Source organism: Henckelia pumila, chromosome 4, assembly GCF_033568475.1.
Source record: "Henckelia pumila isolate YLH828 chromosome 4, ASM3356847v2, whole genome shotgun sequence".
In the NCBI taxonomy this organism is placed as follows: Eukaryota; Viridiplantae; Streptophyta; class Magnoliopsida; order Lamiales; family Gesneriaceae; genus Henckelia; species Henckelia pumila.
Window position 1 is genome coordinate 219,059,455 of NC_133123.1, and position 17,087 is coordinate 219,076,541.

General features: G+C 35.7%; 2 protein-coding genes and 1 pseudogene across 3 annotated transcripts; 2 read left to right on the forward strand and 1 right to left on the reverse strand.

Annotated features, from left to right (window-relative positions):
• Positions 1-152: 152 nt before the first annotated feature.
• On the forward strand, positions 153-3,500 carry LOC140866230 (pentatricopeptide repeat-containing protein At3g14730-like). Of its 2 annotated transcripts, none has more exons than XM_073271168.1 (3): positions 153-2,268; positions 2,358-2,469; positions 3,314-3,500. In XM_073271168.1, exon 1 carries the CDS (start codon positions 254-256, stop codon positions 2,135-2,137), a length of 1,884 nt encoding a protein of 627 aa, XP_073127269.1. In that variant the 5' UTR covers positions 153-253; the 3' UTR covers positions 2,138-2,268; positions 2,358-2,469; positions 3,314-3,500. The 2 variants fall into 2 exon arrangements, with proteins under 2 accessions (XP_073127269.1, XP_073127268.1); XM_073271167.1 differs by having other exon boundaries at positions 153-2,243.
• Positions 3,501-4,018: 518 nt separating this feature from the next.
• On the forward strand, positions 4,019-8,597 carry LOC140865605 (nudix hydrolase 16, mitochondrial-like). The gene is made up of 4 exons (XM_073270287.1): positions 4,019-4,417; positions 6,172-6,286; positions 7,216-7,299; positions 8,035-8,597. Exons 1-4 carry the CDS (start codon positions 4,347-4,349, stop codon positions 8,305-8,307), a joined length of 543 nt encoding a protein of 180 aa, XP_073126388.1. The 5' UTR covers positions 4,019-4,346; the 3' UTR covers positions 8,308-8,597.
• A 1,361-nt stretch (positions 8,598-9,958) lies between these two features.
• Positions 9,959-16,414, reverse strand: LOC140863670 (transcription factor-like protein DPB; annotated as a pseudogene).
• Between the last annotated feature and the right edge of the window lie 673 nt (positions 16,415-17,087).

A 17,087-nucleotide genomic window follows, 5' to 3' on the forward strand; every position in this document is an offset into this window, starting at 1 on the left:
CTGAAATTGAAATTTCCCCAATTTGGATGAAATTAGGTTTTACTATTGCAAATGGACCTTTGAAATTCAGGCCCAATCTTTGAGCTATAAAAGGACCAAAAAGCCCAAAGGCCTACTTGAAAATATTTTCGTCCCATCATCCTCCCCGTGCCCTCTCGCCGGAGCCACCAATTCCTGCATCCGTCCATCGCCGTCGGCGTCGCTAGTCATTTTTGCTTGAATGCGTATAAAATCGTACTAGATTGCATTCTGAATGAATAAAGGAGCGATCTTGGCATGTCAGTTACGCAGAACGCGTGACCAATTCTCCCGCCACTTCTCTTCCAACTCAATTCCAGCTCTAGAACTATCAACCTGCATTGCATCGCTTCAATCATGTGCACAGAATCAAGAACTCTGGCAAGGAAGAAAAATCCACGCACAGATGTTCTCTTGTGGTCATCTTAATTCTGCTCTTTCTTCTACTAGCCTTATAAATATGTACGCTAAGTGTAGTTCCATTGATGATGCGTTATCTGTTTTTTATGAGTCTACCCATGTTCACAACGTATTCGTTTATAATTCTATTATAGCTGGCTTAACCATCAATGACATGCCAACTGAAGCTTTTCACTTGTACTGTAAGATGCGACTGTTAGGTGTAGCTCCTGATAAGTTCACTTTCCCTTGTGTAATCAAGGCTTGCCCAGATTTTTTGGGTTTGAGAAATATTCATGGGTTGTTGTTTAAACACGGGCTGAAGTTCGACTTGTTTATAGGGAGTGCACTGGTGCATAGTTATTTGAAGTTTGGATTGATTAATGAGGCAGTTGAAGTGTTCGATAGATTGCCTGAGAGAGATGATGTTGTGCTTTGGAATGCTATGATTAATGGGTACGTGCATATCGGGGAGTTTGGTAACGCCTTGATGACTTTTAGGAGGATGGCCGACATTCGGGTCAAGACTAATAAATTCACCATTACTGGTGTACTATCTGCTCTTGCATTGGCTGGAGATGTTGATAATGGGAAGGTAATTCACACACTTGCAATTAAAATGGGGTATGATTTGGGTATTGCCGTTTCAAACGCATTGATTGATATGTATGGAAAATGCAGGCAGCTTGCGGATGCATTGAAAGTTTTTGAGAGCGGGATTGAGAAGGATATGTATTCGTGGAACTCCATTATAAGTGTTTATGAGCAATGCGGCGATCATGATGGAGCTTTGAGGCTTTTGAAGGGTATGTTAAGCTCTAAGTTTCAGCCAGATTTAGTGACTGTCACTGCTGTGCTTCCCGCTTGCGCACATTTAGCAGCACTAACGCATGGTAGAGAGATTCATGGCTACATGATTATACGTGGATTGGTCAAGGCTGGTAGTGGTACATACATTGAAAATGCAGTTATGGATATGTATGCAAAATGTGGGAGTATGAGAGAGGCACACTTGGTTTTCGACAAGATAAAAGTTAAGGATGTGGCATCATGGAACATTATGGTAATGGGATATGGTTTGCTTGGTTATGGAAATAAGGCATTGGATCTTTTTTACCGCATGTGTGAGTTTGGGTTGAAGCCCGATGAGATATCATTCATTGGGGTATTAGCAGCCTGCAGCCATGCTGGATTTGTGAGCCATGGCCAAGAGCTTCTCGCAGAAATGCTGCCTCAGTATGGTGTTTCTCCGGCTATTGAGCATTATGCATGTGTGATTGACATGCTTGGTCGAGCTGGGCTGCTTGAGGGGGCCTTTAAGTTGTTGTTGAATATGCCAATCAAACCCAATCAAGTGGTGTGGAGGACATTTTTGGGTGCATGCCGCCTCTATGGAAATGCTAATTTGGCTGAGGTTGCTGTCCAACATGTGCTTGAGCTTGACCCAGAACATTGTGGAAATTACATTTTGATGTCAAATATTTATGGAGAGGCTGGAAGATATGAAGAGGTGGCAAACTTGAGAAATACAATGAAGCAACATGATGTGAAGAAGTCACCTGGTTGCAGCTGGATCGAACTTGGAAGTGGCATGCATGTGTTTTTTACTGGTGATAGAACCCATCCTGAAGAATCTATTGTTTATGAAGGATTAGATTTACTAACAGCATGTTTAAGTGAGCGAGGCTGCATGACGGATGCCATGGAAAGTTGTATTTAGAAGTTAACAAGTGACTGGTGGTATTGAAGATACTAATTCCTGAAATTGTCACACCTAATGGTTCACCTTGTCGGTTATTAACTCAAACGTGAAGGAGCACACTAAAGTGAGCGTTTGAATTCATTAAACTGGTAGATTATTTACAAATCAATATTGTACCATATTCTTAGTTATTACTGGGCTAATTTGATATTATCTGGCGGCTTTTGTGAATTGACAGTTGGGTTCATCTTACGAAAGTGAGAGATGGAACAACAAAATGCTTACAGTTGGACTGGGTGTTGAGGAGAATTTTCCACAGCCGACCCGCTCCCCCACACCACTTTTTATAGGTTAGATATAGTATCCATTGCTGGTTCATTCATTCATTAGTGCCAGGTTCCTGTGTAAAGATATACATGGCTGGCTCATTTGTTCTCTTTTAGTTGGAATCTTAACTTTTTACTTGGAGCATTGGAAATGCTCCTTGTGTTGGGCGCACACACAATTCGTTTGAATGTTAGTCCCACCTCATGATAGATATTTAATAACTGGTAGCTTTTATGGCCTGTTTTATGACAAGATCCATGCATCAATAACCAGGTTTGATAAGTTCCAAATGGCGAATTTTGTTCAAGGAACATGCGGTGCCGACCAAGTCATGAACCTGCGAACAAGAATATAAATCTGGACGTTGGCAAGGTTTAGGTAGTGTTTGGGAGAGCTTCTAGGAAGCACTTTTATCAAAGAAAATATTAGAAGTGCTTCCTAGAAGCTCTCCCAAACACTACCTAAAACAAGCTTTATATAACAACCACTTATTCCCATTGATGGAATCATTAAAATTGCTAACATAAATCTTGAGCATGATTCATCAAGTGAATTCTAGCCTCCACCACTTCACTTTGTCTTGCCGTTTTGCTCTAGAATTACTCCTCATTCTTTGTGACAACATACTCTCAAGTCTTGTGCATTCCTTATCACGCTCTCAAGTTTTCGCTTCTTGTAGGGGCAGTTCATGAGATACAGTTGTTTCAAATTTTCTGTTTTTACAGTAGTGTCATTTTATTCAATTTACTGTCAGTGATGCTATTGTAGATAAATATTATTTAAAAATCGTTCCTGTTTCATATATTCCTTTTTCTTTTCTGGAAACTCTACTCTATGATAATGGAGATTTTTATTTTTATTTTTCAGCACAAGTTGGCAATTATATGGGGTTGAAAGCATGCCTGCCTCATGGTAAAAGTTGGTGTGCTACATTTTTATGGAGTGAAGGCATGCAAGTGGTGAATGAGTCAGATGCATGTAAAATTATTTCCAATGAATGTTTGAATTTGTACACTTGACTTTAATATCTCTATATGATCCACCATTACACCAACTCTTTATGTGCACATATTTATTCCATCACTAGGCAGCCCCCTTCTTTTTCTTAAATATTCATCAAGAATTTTTGTTTATACGCGCTGTAAAAACAAATGAAAAATATTGATTTTTAAAATTGAAACGACGGAAGAGAACTGAAAAGAGAAATATACAACGGAATTGAGTGGTTAAATGTTATTTCGACATTAAGAAGTATATGTTTGGAAATATAAGTGGAACATTTTACTCCATGGGATATTTTTCCATTTTTTGTGATTAAAAAAAGAAATTCTCCAAGCTGGAATGACGTGGCACTAACGGCTCAAATCATGAAAGCTTCTTGTCATGAGAAAGTACAAAACTGTCCTTGGAGAGAATCTACATTGCCTCCCTAATGGGTGAAGGGCATAACCGTCATTTCACGCAGGGGACGAAATAAAAGAAAAGAATTTGAAAGTAATGTAGATGGAGTATTTTATTATAATATATATAACCGACCTCCCAAATTCGAAGCACCGAAAATTGACTGAGGACTCCAAAATTTCCCAAAAAAACATGCTCCGATTAATTCGCTGCACTCTCCCCCATTAACTCACGTTAATTTTCTCCCCTTTTTCCTAAAAATAGGTTTTCAGAAAGCAATGGGAAAATTTTCGGTTCGTTTTTGGAGAAATTAGGCTAGAAATCGAGGAGTAATGCGGGGTTCTTAATGCCCATTGTGATTTTTTTTTTGATTCCTTTTTATTGATAAAAGGCAGATTTTGATTCTTGTATATATACAGGCAGAGGGGCAGATTCGAACTTCGTTCACGTTTTTCGTTTCTTTTGTTAATTTTTTTTTTAAATTATCATTGTTGAATAGATGTCTGAATTGGTGGCTCGAACTGGTCGACATCAGCAGCGTTACGAGGATGGTTACCGCCTCATTGCTGGGTATTTTTCTCTTCGCTCGCCATTTCGTGTGTATATATTCATGCATGCATACTTTGACGTGTGTTTGATTGCATGTGAGTTTCGCTTCAAATTTTTTTTTCCCAGCTAGGGATTGGTTTTGGACGTTTCCTGGGAATTTTATTGATTCGATTATAAATTTGGGTTTTTGTTTGATTAAAGAAATGTGTGACTTTTGGGTTTTATATTTCGTTCCTTTGATTCTCGAGGTATTGTTTGCTGCTGGGTTTTGTTTAGTTGGGAGACAATGTTCATTAAATTGTCGGAGTCTTTAACTTCATGCATATGTATGCAAGTGAACATAGATGGGAAAATGCATGTGTCATAGAACCTAAGATATTTCTATCCTCTTGTTTTGGCTGATGGCTTTTGTTGTCAGTGCTTTATTTATTATTTATTTTGTTAATCCATCTTATGTTCACTCTCTACTATGTTAAGATTACTATAATCTTGTTCCTTAATTTAGATGTTTCTTGATGATTTTGCAATTTGAATTCCTTTTTGGTTGTTGAGCAAACGGTAAGTTAGAGAAAAAGGATACGGAGTTTTTTTTTCATATGTACATGCCATTTTGTCACCCAGGGACCAGCTCCACAGGTCTCAAGTTTTGTTTGATATGATTAATAGGCCATATGCTAAGTAAATAAAATGGTTAATTTCTTCTCAACCTTAGAGATCTGCTAGGGTGAAAGAAGCTCTCTCTGGACTTTCTTCAATGTGTATGACCATTTTAAAATTTGTTTTTTTAGAACTTGCTTTCTCTCTCTGACATGCAAGATGAATCATGAAGAGAATGTGAATGTCCATGTTACATGGTTAGAGTGTGCTTACATGCAGAATCAACTGTTGGTGATACTATCTGGCATATTTGACTGTGTATGTGATCTTAGACTCAGTTTACAATTTGCTACATTTTAAGCTAAGAGTGAATTTGCAAATTGCTCGCTGCTATTTTGATTGATCATCTTTTGTGGATGGATCCTAAGTTTGGACGGTTTCCACCTATGTTTGTACTTTTAATCAATTTGATCAGGGTGTATGATATTTTCATCGATGTTAATCTAGTATGTCTTGTTTTGTGCATGAATTTACTTAGAAAGATGAGCCTTAAGGGGTGAACTTCCTTAGATATTCCCTGCACTTTGTCTTACCTGTACTTGTGTTGTGAATATCTTTACTATTCTTTACTATATTATAATGGGAGAGGGTCTCATAAAAACTGTCTTTGGTATATTAAGTTAGCATCCTAAACTGCCCTAATTTTACTAATTGAAATTTTTTTAAAAAGCCAATTGAAGAAGGGTAAAAATTAATGTCTCATTTTCACTATCCCACTTTCTCATCCTCCCTCCCAGGTTTCATCTCTACTATCGTAATATTTTGTTTTACTTTCTCTCCGAAAAATAATTTTTACCTCGTAAAAAAACATAGAACAATTAACAATACACGTTCTTTATCATTCAATTTTTTTCTTCCATTGTTGTATTTTATGTAATTTTCACGGACAACGTGTGTGCTTTTTTGCTATTATTAATAATGGATAAGAAGCTTCGCAAAAGAAGTTTCAAAAGTTTCCCTTAATCAGAGATTATGACAATCAACATAACCATGCAATATTTCAGTTATTTATGTGTAGTTTGTCCTGAAAACTTTACTGGGTTTGACCTGATAACTTTGTTCATATGTGTAAACATGCACCGTAGTTTCTTGTTTCTGACTAGCACATTCTTTCTCAGGTGTATTCCATTCAAATACATAAATGCAGAAAACAATGGAGGTGATTCATCTGAGATGATAGTTGAAGTACTAATGATCAATTCTACTAGTGGACCTGGTCTTCTATTTCCCAAGGTGTGAGTTGTGGGCATGCACATCTAAATAGTTGGAAGCGGAAACATGAATCATTTTCATTTATTTTTATGGTTTATGACATTCTTTTGTTGGTGATAAATTTATACTGGTCCCATATTTTTATCCTTTATTGATAGTATCCTAGAAAATGCTCTAGACAAGAAGATTGAAAGAAATCTCAGACTTTTTTGACTTGTAACTGGATGTAAACACCGAGGGACAGTGAAAGCATCTTATGAACCTTTTCTTTGACGATCTAAATTTAAGTTTCTTTTTCTTGTATTGACTTTGCTTTGTTTATTTAAGTTGATAGATGTGGCCCTTCCTTGGCGCAAGCCTTGAGTGAGTGCCTTTGTGTATGGTTTTGACTGGTCATCTTATAAAATCTCAATCTGGCTTTATTTTCCTTGAGTTCAAACCAAATACCATTTTCTCTTGTCATTACAGTATATTTATGTTCATAGATAAACCATTCATTGAACACAATCATATTGTGCGATTTGGAGGATTAATTCTTGAAATGAAAATGGTTAAAATACTACAATAGCGATTATTGAATATTATACTGATAATATTTTTGCTTATATACGCACGTTTGTTTGATTTTGCTTAGATGCAAATTTGCTGTGTATCCATGCCAAGTATTCTATGATATCATGGATTTATATGTTGAATTAATGATAAGAATTTTTGTTGATGGTCACGAAGAAAATGTAAATCATTTTAACTGAGAATTTGATAAATATGAGATTTTTTTAAGTATGTCTACCTCCAAAAACTTTGGAAACCTATGAATTAATACGAATATATGATTGAGACATGCTTCTTTAATTTTTACATGTGCCTCTTAACTATGCGAGATTAAATTCATAATGAATATGATAGTGACAATGCTACCATCATTGTGCGTCTTCTGTTTTTCTTTACAGGGTGGGTGGGAGAATGACGAAACAGCTGAGGAGGCAGCAGTCAGGGAAGCCGTAGAGGAGGCGGGAGTTCGAGGGGATTTAATGGTGACATATTATGTGAAGTTGATTTCCCAATCATGTTTGTTTAATTTATGTTTCCTGATCAAAGATTATATCTGCATGATTATTAATAATATTCGATTTTAGTTTTAGTGTTTTACTAAAGCAATGCCTCAGTATTTGCTATAAGGTGACATGCTCTATATGACAATGAAGTAACCCACTTATATGAACATAATCAACTCTTGATTTTGAGTTCGACCCAGTAGTTTCTTTGTTGGTGGATTCAGGTGTTTAGTACATAAAGTACATTCTCGGGGAAGCAAAACAATTTCTAAATTAAAGCCAATTAGTGCCTGATTGTACTCATTTTATTGCTTTTCCCATAATTGTTCAGGCATCAAAGTTCTACTACAATTAGGGTGTTGATGGGATTTCCTGGCCTAAAAAGCCTCAATCTTTTCCAAACATTCTTTTAAGTATTCTTTTTGTGGATTGCTGTTAATTGTTTCTGTATTTTGGATCTTGATTGTCTTGTGACAAACTTCTCATAGTACATCTAAATTAGTGCACCTCACTTCGGTAAGGCCCACACCTTGGATTGCTTATTGAACTTAGACAATGCGACATCTGCACTTGTTTACACCTCTAATAACCATGAAGAACTCTATGATCATCATGTATTTTTTTATGTTTTTTCTTTTCCCGTTCTGCAATGTGGATAGCATGATGTTTCTCTGAAAAAATCAGGGCTTTAAGATATGCATTGTTTTATTTCAGCATTATCTAGGATGCTACAGTTTCAAGAGTAAAACGCTGCAGGATGAATACAGTCCAGAAGGTTTGTGTAGAGCTTCCATGTATGCTTTGTATGTGGAGGAGGAACTCGAGTCCTGGCCAGAAAAAAGCCAGAGAGAAAGAAGTTGGCTAACCATTCCTGAAGCCGTTGCATGCTGCCGACATGCTTGGATGCGAGAGGCCGTAGAAGAAGGTTTCTCAAAGTGGTTTGCCGATGGCATGGTTAGAACATTGCCAGAAAAAAGTAATTCCTAATTTGACGATTATTCGAGCATTGAAGCCTCTGCAAAGTGGATGTGAGATGCAAATATTGATGTTATTTAGGTGTTCAGAATGCTTTGATAAACTTTTTTTGGGTTCATATATTAGTTGAGAATAGGGAGGATGAAATTACAAATTTGCCATACTTTACGGCAATGTTTGTTTAACAACTTTACTAATTGATGATGCCTGATTATGGCAAAACTTTTTGGTTAGCTGGTTCATTCCAATTTTGGAAAGTAGGTTTGGAGACAAGTTCGAGCTGTCTCAAGGGGTATTTTATCCTAGTATTGATTTATTGACTCATGTTTAATCACATTAGTACCATCAATATTAATATTATTTGTGTTTGTGAACCTTTAAATAACATTAATATTATACGTGTTTATGAACCTTTAAAATACGCGATTCGTTTATTATCCTAAAGCAATGATATAAAAAGCACTAGGCAGACGGCGACCCACCGCTTAGCGTCTAGCCGCCTAAGCGGGATCTAGGCGATTTTTTAAAAAACTTAAATAATAAATAACTTGAGATATTCATGTTTACTATAAAATATAATTTTTATGCTTATGTTTTTTAGTTTTTGTACGAAATTCTTATAAAATTTTAATAATAATAATAATAATAATAATAATAATAACAACAATATAAATATTAATAGATATCAACTCTTCATATATAATATGAGATTTAATTTTTTGCTTGACTTTCTTTTCTGCGCTTCTTCTTTTCTTCTGTGTTTGTTTCTCGCATCTCTCTTTTTTAGTTTTTTATTTTTAAATTTTTTTAAATAAAAAATAATAACCGCCTAAGCGACGCCCGGGAGATTAGGCGGGCAACGCCTCTTAGCAAGAAAACGCACCTACCACCTAGACGCTGCCTTTTAGAACACTATCTAAAATAATACCATCTCATTAACTATTTTGTCGTACGCTTCAAACATTTTAAAATACTTTTTACTTCTCTATCGCGTTGTTTTCGGTATTTGAATATTCATAAATCACCCTGTGATGTTCTCTAATATTTTTAGAAGAATCATGCGGTGCATCATCATTTGTGGTATATATCCTTGTATACATAAAGGAGATGCTCAATTAGTAGTGGGAGGGTCGAGCTTAATCTTCTATACGAACAAATTCTGAAAATAGCAATTATAAATGTGATATTTTCCAAGGTTATATATATTTTTTGGTAGTAAAAGTAACTATATATATAACCAGCAAACCATGGAATGTAAGAATAGATACTTAGATTCATCCTACGGAACATACGGGTACAAGCTTTAAGGCTGAAGACACATTCAACATTCACCGTGGACAAACGTACCTAAATAAAGCTTTTTCTCTGAGGCTGAGGCGCAAAAAACATCAAGGATGTTGGCCTTGAAACACCGCCATAAATAATTAAATACCACAAATGTATTCAAAACATGCATTTCATACACCCAAAGCATGTCAATACTTGTTGGATGATCCACATTTATAAAGAAAGGTTAAATTTGACTCGTCTATGTCATTGGTATAAGTTCTTATATGCATGCACACTTCATCTGTACAAAACACGGATTATGCGGGTATCCCGTCTATTGGCAGAATCGAGAAGGAAATATATATATTCTACTACATAAAAGAGAAATTTGAAACAATATATATAGTTATATATGCCAAGAACCGAAATGTAAAACCTGGATATAATTCTATGAACTAATCAAAATGCTAGATGGTCAGAGAAGCAAAAAGGAAATCCTAAAACCTTCCATTCCTATGGTTGAGTGAAAATTTCTTAAGGTGGTGAAAAGCTACAAATGAGCACCTGATTCAATTTCATATTTTTACATGATATACAGATGGTGTGAGAAACTAATGCTCATGTTTAACACGTGCCTTCAATATTCCAGGAACGGGAGGCGAGGCAGGAGGTATGGCCGGAATGTTTGATGTTGAAGGATGAGGGATTTGAGGTTGGTAACTGGGCACATGGGAGCTCTCCCCTCCATCTCTTGGTTTTTCGCAAAATTTCATTGCTTTGAGAATGTAATAATCATCATGTAGCTCAAAAGGAGTGCTGCAAAGAAATGAAAGAATCTCTTGTGTTAGAGACATTGGAATCTATCATTTCCTTGAAAATTTTGATCCCCAATTAAAAGCATGTACATGGTGGGGCCACAATAAAATTTACACGGTTAATGCAATCCAAGATTGTAAAGAATCCAGAAGAAAAATGCACTAAAATGGCTTGGGGGTAAAAAAATATGTTATAATAATATACAATTATACATGCATATCATCATGTCTTCCCTGGTCGCTCAAAACATTCATTTAAAAGTCAGTGCATGGCATGCAACATTAACTTTCCTTCAGCTAATTACATACTCAGGGCAAATGCCTAGAATAATTCCCTTACCTATTAAAATCAAAATGCACCAACTGCATATCTTCTGATATTTCTACCTCCACTGTGGCATGAGGACGAGTCTATAATATTAAAAAGCATATATGAGAATGTTATCCAAAAGTGCATCTTAGCTCTATTTCAAACACAAACAATCATGATTAATTAATTATCAACAGGGTGTATGTCAACAATCATGAAAACAAACCCAATGAAGAATAAGAACCATGTGTACTTACATGAGATATCACAATCATGGTTTCTCTTCATGTAAGTGCAACGGACATGGTCAAAAGCTTCTCCAAATGTAGCATGCCGTTTTAAAAAGTCCATTTATCGCAAATACAGAAGAAACCAATTATCAAAATAAATTTAGATGATGTTCTTTCCATGCACTGTTTGAATTTCCTAATTCACCATATGTGAATGAATGTCAAGGTTGTTGATGGGAAGTCCCCATAAAGGCGTAAACACTAATTTGAGCTGAAATGTTGTTTCACGAGCTCACAAGCTCAAACATAATTTTATATTTAAAATAATAAATAATAAAATTGATATTTCAAATATTATGTATGTGTGGTTTTCACATACAAGTATTAGTTTTATATAGAGCTCGTGAAAGAGTTCCGAGCTTGAGTGCGAGCCAACCTCTTGATTCAGATGTGAACATATTTATGAACATATTTCATAAACCCAATTTGAGAACATGAGCTGGCTCATGAGCCGAACAAATTTTTTGAGCTTGATGAGCTTGAACTCAACCTTTTGAAATTCAGGAGCGCAGACGTGCATATATAACAAACATCACAAAATTCTTTTGAAAAAGCAAGAGCCAATGTTGACAAAGAAATTGCAATCAACACTACCTGAACCAAAATAAAAGGCAATGCCACTCCGCCACTAGGAGTGTTTCCTGAGCTATATAGTTTTTCATTTCTCCGTATCAGATTTTGAAGGCCGACATACTGCATCAAAGAATTGGAATGGAGGAAATCAAAAGAAGTGATACTATGGAACAAAATCATAATAAGCTACAGGTCGAGAAACAAATTCCAATGAACCTCAGCGAAACAGTCAGTATACACAATAAATAAATCTTAAACCAAATTCCAAAAAACCTCAGCAAAGCAGTCATTATGCACTATACAAAAGAAAGAAATCTCACTTGTTCCTCGAGCTCTTCCAAATACGCTGCTTTATTTTCAATTCGGTTTCTAAGTCCAAGACTTTCAGTCTGCAGTCAGTTTATTCCGTTGAGATGAATTAGCTTTAGAAGGCTAATGTAAATAAAATTTATTTCTCAGTGGGAGTGAATCTGAAGCAAATGGCCCATTCATGTGATGAAATGGAAAAGATAAAAAACATTGTAAAAAGAAGGAATGAAAATTTAACCTTAAGTTCTTTGATGTCATTCAGACTAGTCCGAGGTAGACCCTTCCATTGAATTTCCTTTTTATCTTTAGAAATTATATCCATTGCCATTAACACATTTAAAGCATCATATACCCTTCGACGTATGTTTTTCTCATCATATTGTTGCTGCCACACGGTCAAAATTTAAAGTTTGGACAAGAAGTTTTGCAGCAAACATGATATAAAAACCAAAGGTCCAAAACAGGAACAAACCTGATCTGGAGATGTTACACAATTGCTAGGATCAGCAAATTCAGCAACAAGTTCATCAGCAACCTGAGGAGACATAATATTTGTCAGATTCAGATAGAAAAGGATGAAGACATCAGTACAGTGATGGAAATGGTGCAACTAGCAGGCCTAAACCACCATACGACACCGCAAATTGGTAAATCCTAAGTAGAAAAACAAACAAATAGCATGAATCCAAACCTATAACATTTCCTCTAAATATCAGACCATCATGACGATAGGACATCATGATTAATGAGCAATGCGCAAATTGAGTGAATCAGAGGCAGGTAAGAGAAATTTTGCAATTAATTTTAACTAAAGGGGAAACAGAGCGAATTCACGTAGCCATCTGACCTCATTATATGTAGTTCTCCCTTTGCTTTCCACTTTCTCGCACACTATCCACAACGAAAACAAAGATTAACCTTTACTCAGCCCAAATAAAGAGCCATAAAATAAAAATTTTGATAACTGATAAGCCACAGTAATAGCCACCACTTGATTTGTGTTTTTAGTTCAACTGTTATTTCCTACAGTTATAACAATTCCCTGATATAGTCTACTCCTAAGAACCACAAAGTGGTGATAATGACATAATTATTTTTTAAGATTTCTTAAGAGTGAAACACAACAAAACACAAACTTCTCAGTTACACACCCTTAAGTCGGCGTGACCATGCCAGATTTTGTACTACATATCGTGCGTTGGGATAAGCATAAATGGAAGATTAATAATACCAGTTTAACGGTCATGCAAGATAATTCACAAGGCAGTTAGAGCCCATAATGCATGGAATGAATTAATTGTTCCTTTGTAATCATTTTAGAGAAAGTAAGATACATATTAGCATCAATATCCCATTGGTTCTCTAGTCCTACATCATACAAAGTATCAATTTGACGAAGGCAAGTAAATTAACAATTCGAATCCCGTAAAAAAGTCATGTAGTATCTCGTTATAATTCTGTATTTTTACAAAGTCCTTTTCCACCTTTTCCATCTCAACAAAGTGATAGAAGGCAATCATTGCCTCCACATAGAAGGTTTGATCTCTGATAGGTAGGAGGTAAGGTAAGCATTAGTCTATGACGTTAGGCAACCAACAAAACAAAATATTAGCCATTGTATGCTTTATATTTTGGCTCTGGCTAACATGACGACTAATCAAGACCTCATGGATAGCTTGTTACACTTTGTAGTTGCCTAGTTTTTTTTGATAGGAACTTTGTAGTTGCCTAGTTACCGCTTGTTCTCGTGTCTGCAAGGGATAACGTAGTTAGGAATTTAATTGCCTCATATGGCACACAAAAAATCTGCCAAAAATCAATGCACCACTTCTACCACATCTGTAAGTTATGTTTAGATTGCTTAATACTGCAGCTTGATGTTTTATTACTTAACAGCCCTGAGACTTCACATTTCTGATTAGGTGCAATGAACAATTTTTTTTTCTAAGCATGAGTAGGATGTATTTCTGGAAGGCTACAAGTTTACTGTTCAGGACCAACTAGTTCAAGAAGTCCAAGAATAATCTACCCCACAAGATAAGGATGGACAAATATTTGTAGGCCGTCAACATGGTAAATTTGAGTGAATGTCAAGATTATAGTTAAAAGGAATTGGTTTATTACTTATGGGTTTATCCTTGAGGATTTGCATAATGGTATCAACCACATTCCAAATTCTTTCTATTACAACAGAACAGTAACCTGCCCACAAAATTAAAGCTTGATGACCAAACCACGTGAATTCCTTAACTTGCTTTTATTCCCATTGGTTAGTTATTTTTATAGTAGCTCTAACTCAAAAATGTAGACAGCACCTGATGCAAGCCTAACAGAAACCCGAGTAAGAAAATGTGCCACTGCCAAATAACATATGAATTCTGATCATTAGTTTGTTAATCCTTTTTAAACCAAATATGGTCATGCCCCACCCACAACAGACCTCTGAAAACAAAATTACTCAGTGACCGAAGTCACCATAGTTCTGTCATTCCCCGCCAGAGTCCAGACTACTCGTGACAATTGGAATGTACCCGAAAAATAATGATTTTGTTGTATGCAATATGATGCCACTTTCATGTATTCTGTGATTGGGTGAAAAAGATATATGCACAAGTAGATGGTGTAAATAATAAATATATAGTAGTTACAACAATCCATAATCATACAGGTGTGAAGAACAAAAGGATAAATTATAGTGCACAAATTAAAGCATTAAGCATATAAGTTTCACAAAGATATGGTTTTATGTTAAATTCTGCATTGGCTTCCTGAATTTGACTCATTCTTTGTCTTGTTAATCAGTTTATGTAATCTTAAAAGGAGGTGACTATTTTAGTAATATACACCATCTCTTGAATGCAATCACACCAGACAACTTACAAAGAATAAACTTAGAAATGTTCAGTCTAACATGCTGCATAGGTAACGATTTTGAGAAAGAATGATATTGTATAAGAAAATATGATGAACAAAAACCTTTCATGCTAAACTGGCGAAGCCCTCGACCACTCTTATCGCCACCAACAGCACGTTGACCCTCTTCTTCTTCCCTTTGCTGTTTAAAAAAGGTATGATCGATTAGAAGATTCTCACTGTTGGAGGAGGCGTTCACATTGTAAACCTTCCAAAGATTCTTTTAATTTTGTAAGTGGTGATCAGCACGGTTACACACAACTAATTCAACTTTTTCTTTGTTAGTCACATGGACTACCATAGCTCAATCATTGGCACAAACAATGTTTAAAAAACACCTTTTCTGTTTAATTTTTTTATGCAGCAGTATGAAATATAGTGATCCCAATGCACCTAAACCAGATAAAATGAGACCAGAGACCACATTTGTTTCCCGGACCCCTAAATCTAGGATAATGTGGTGCATTAACCCACAACCTATAATGTCCTTTTCCTAAACTCCTCGGATGTATATGGTTTACAACATTCATTGCATATCAACAAGGTTTTCTACTCGCTGCCACAATTCTGTAATGTTTACTCTTTGACCTTTTTCGTTAAAAATTGAAACCATAAATCCACAGAACTAATCAGCAAGACTCGAGTGATTTTCTAAACCAAATTATGCTAGCTTTAAACGCCTCTGGTCTGCAGCACAATGAAGTAAAATGAAAGACTCAACGTCTCACCCAGATGTCCCCTGAGATCCAGCATCATCTCCTTGGATATCAAGATTGTTCAACCGAAGGCAAGTGCTCTCACTGACTGGAGTTGCCACCGCAGACTCACTTCGGCTTGAGGGAGAACCCACACTACCGCTTGTCGTTCTAGATTGACCAGAAACAGTGGTTCCCCATGACCTGGTAGCTCCTCCACCCGCACCTAAAGAAGTGGTTGATTGGTTCCTATTCCCGTCGGCTGGATTACTATTGTTGCTGTTGGTGCTACGATTCACCATTTCCCCAGATAAGCATGCAGAGATTCAAAATGCAACGACCAGAAATGATAACTCGCAATTTATGAAAATTGCGAGTAAATCTAGTGAAAATAAAAATCCTAGGAATCCAAGAAGATCTTGGTTTAGAGAACAACAATCCACAAACTAGATTATACAGAAGAACCAGCAAAAACCTAGGAGATTTCAGAAGCACCGCCCAGCAAAGAATCAAGAAATATAAGAAGCCGCCAAAACAAATCTGTGCTTGAGGATTTTATCCGAAAACCCACAAAGAGAAAAAACAAAATAAATCCAAAGACAAACCCAGGTCAGCACCACGCCAAAAGGTAAAATTATTTCAAGGGGCGATCAAATTTACCCATATTAAACATCAACACATTATGGGTTCTCCTCCAGTAACTTACAACTGTAAATTGCAACTGCTACCACGCAAAAAAAAAGGGGGTCAGTTTTCAATGTTAGCTCAGTCACTCCACAAACTCCTCTTTCCCCATAACTTTATTTCAACGTACAACCACAAATCAAAAGCACTGAGCCTGGAATTTGTGAAACTTTTGGTTAGGTTTATGGATCAAAGAGCGAAATGAGAAGGAAGAGGGGCGTGATTCTTGATCTGTGGAAGAAAGTGGAGAAAGCGTGCGTTCACAGGCACGAATAAGGGAGGGAAATCATTCTTTTCTTTTTCCCTTCATTAAATATAAATAATTAATTGTAAAAATCATCAATACAAACATGTTTTGCTCTGTACTTCTTAGCTACTTTTTTGTATCACATTTTTTATTAATTTGTACCACATCTTGTATGATTTTATACCACATCTTGTATTATTTTGTACCACATTTTATGACTAGGGACCCCAAAGCAAAACATATTTGCATTTGGAAATTTTTGAGCAAATTGCCCAACTTTTTTTGGCAGCTTAAATAATTATTAATAACTTATAAATACTAAAAAATTTATTCATTCCTAATTTCGAAAACTACTTTTTTTAAAAAAAACCTTTTCTTATAAATTATAATATTTGGCTACAAAAGAAATTTTCAAATAATCGAATTTCTGTATTTTTTGCTTCTATTTATATTTAAAAATAAAAACATTTTTTCCAAACGACAAAATATTATTTTATTTTTAAAAATTTAGCAGAGAAATTACAAATAAATTTATAAATTTACTTAAATAAATTTAAAAAAAAAAACTACATGTAATTAACAAAAATCGAACCTGAAATCAGTTGGTCTGAGAACTCCAATATTGGATATTGGACTAAGGTCTCGTCGACTAGACTATCTTACTTTAAATTGTATGAATAACTTCGC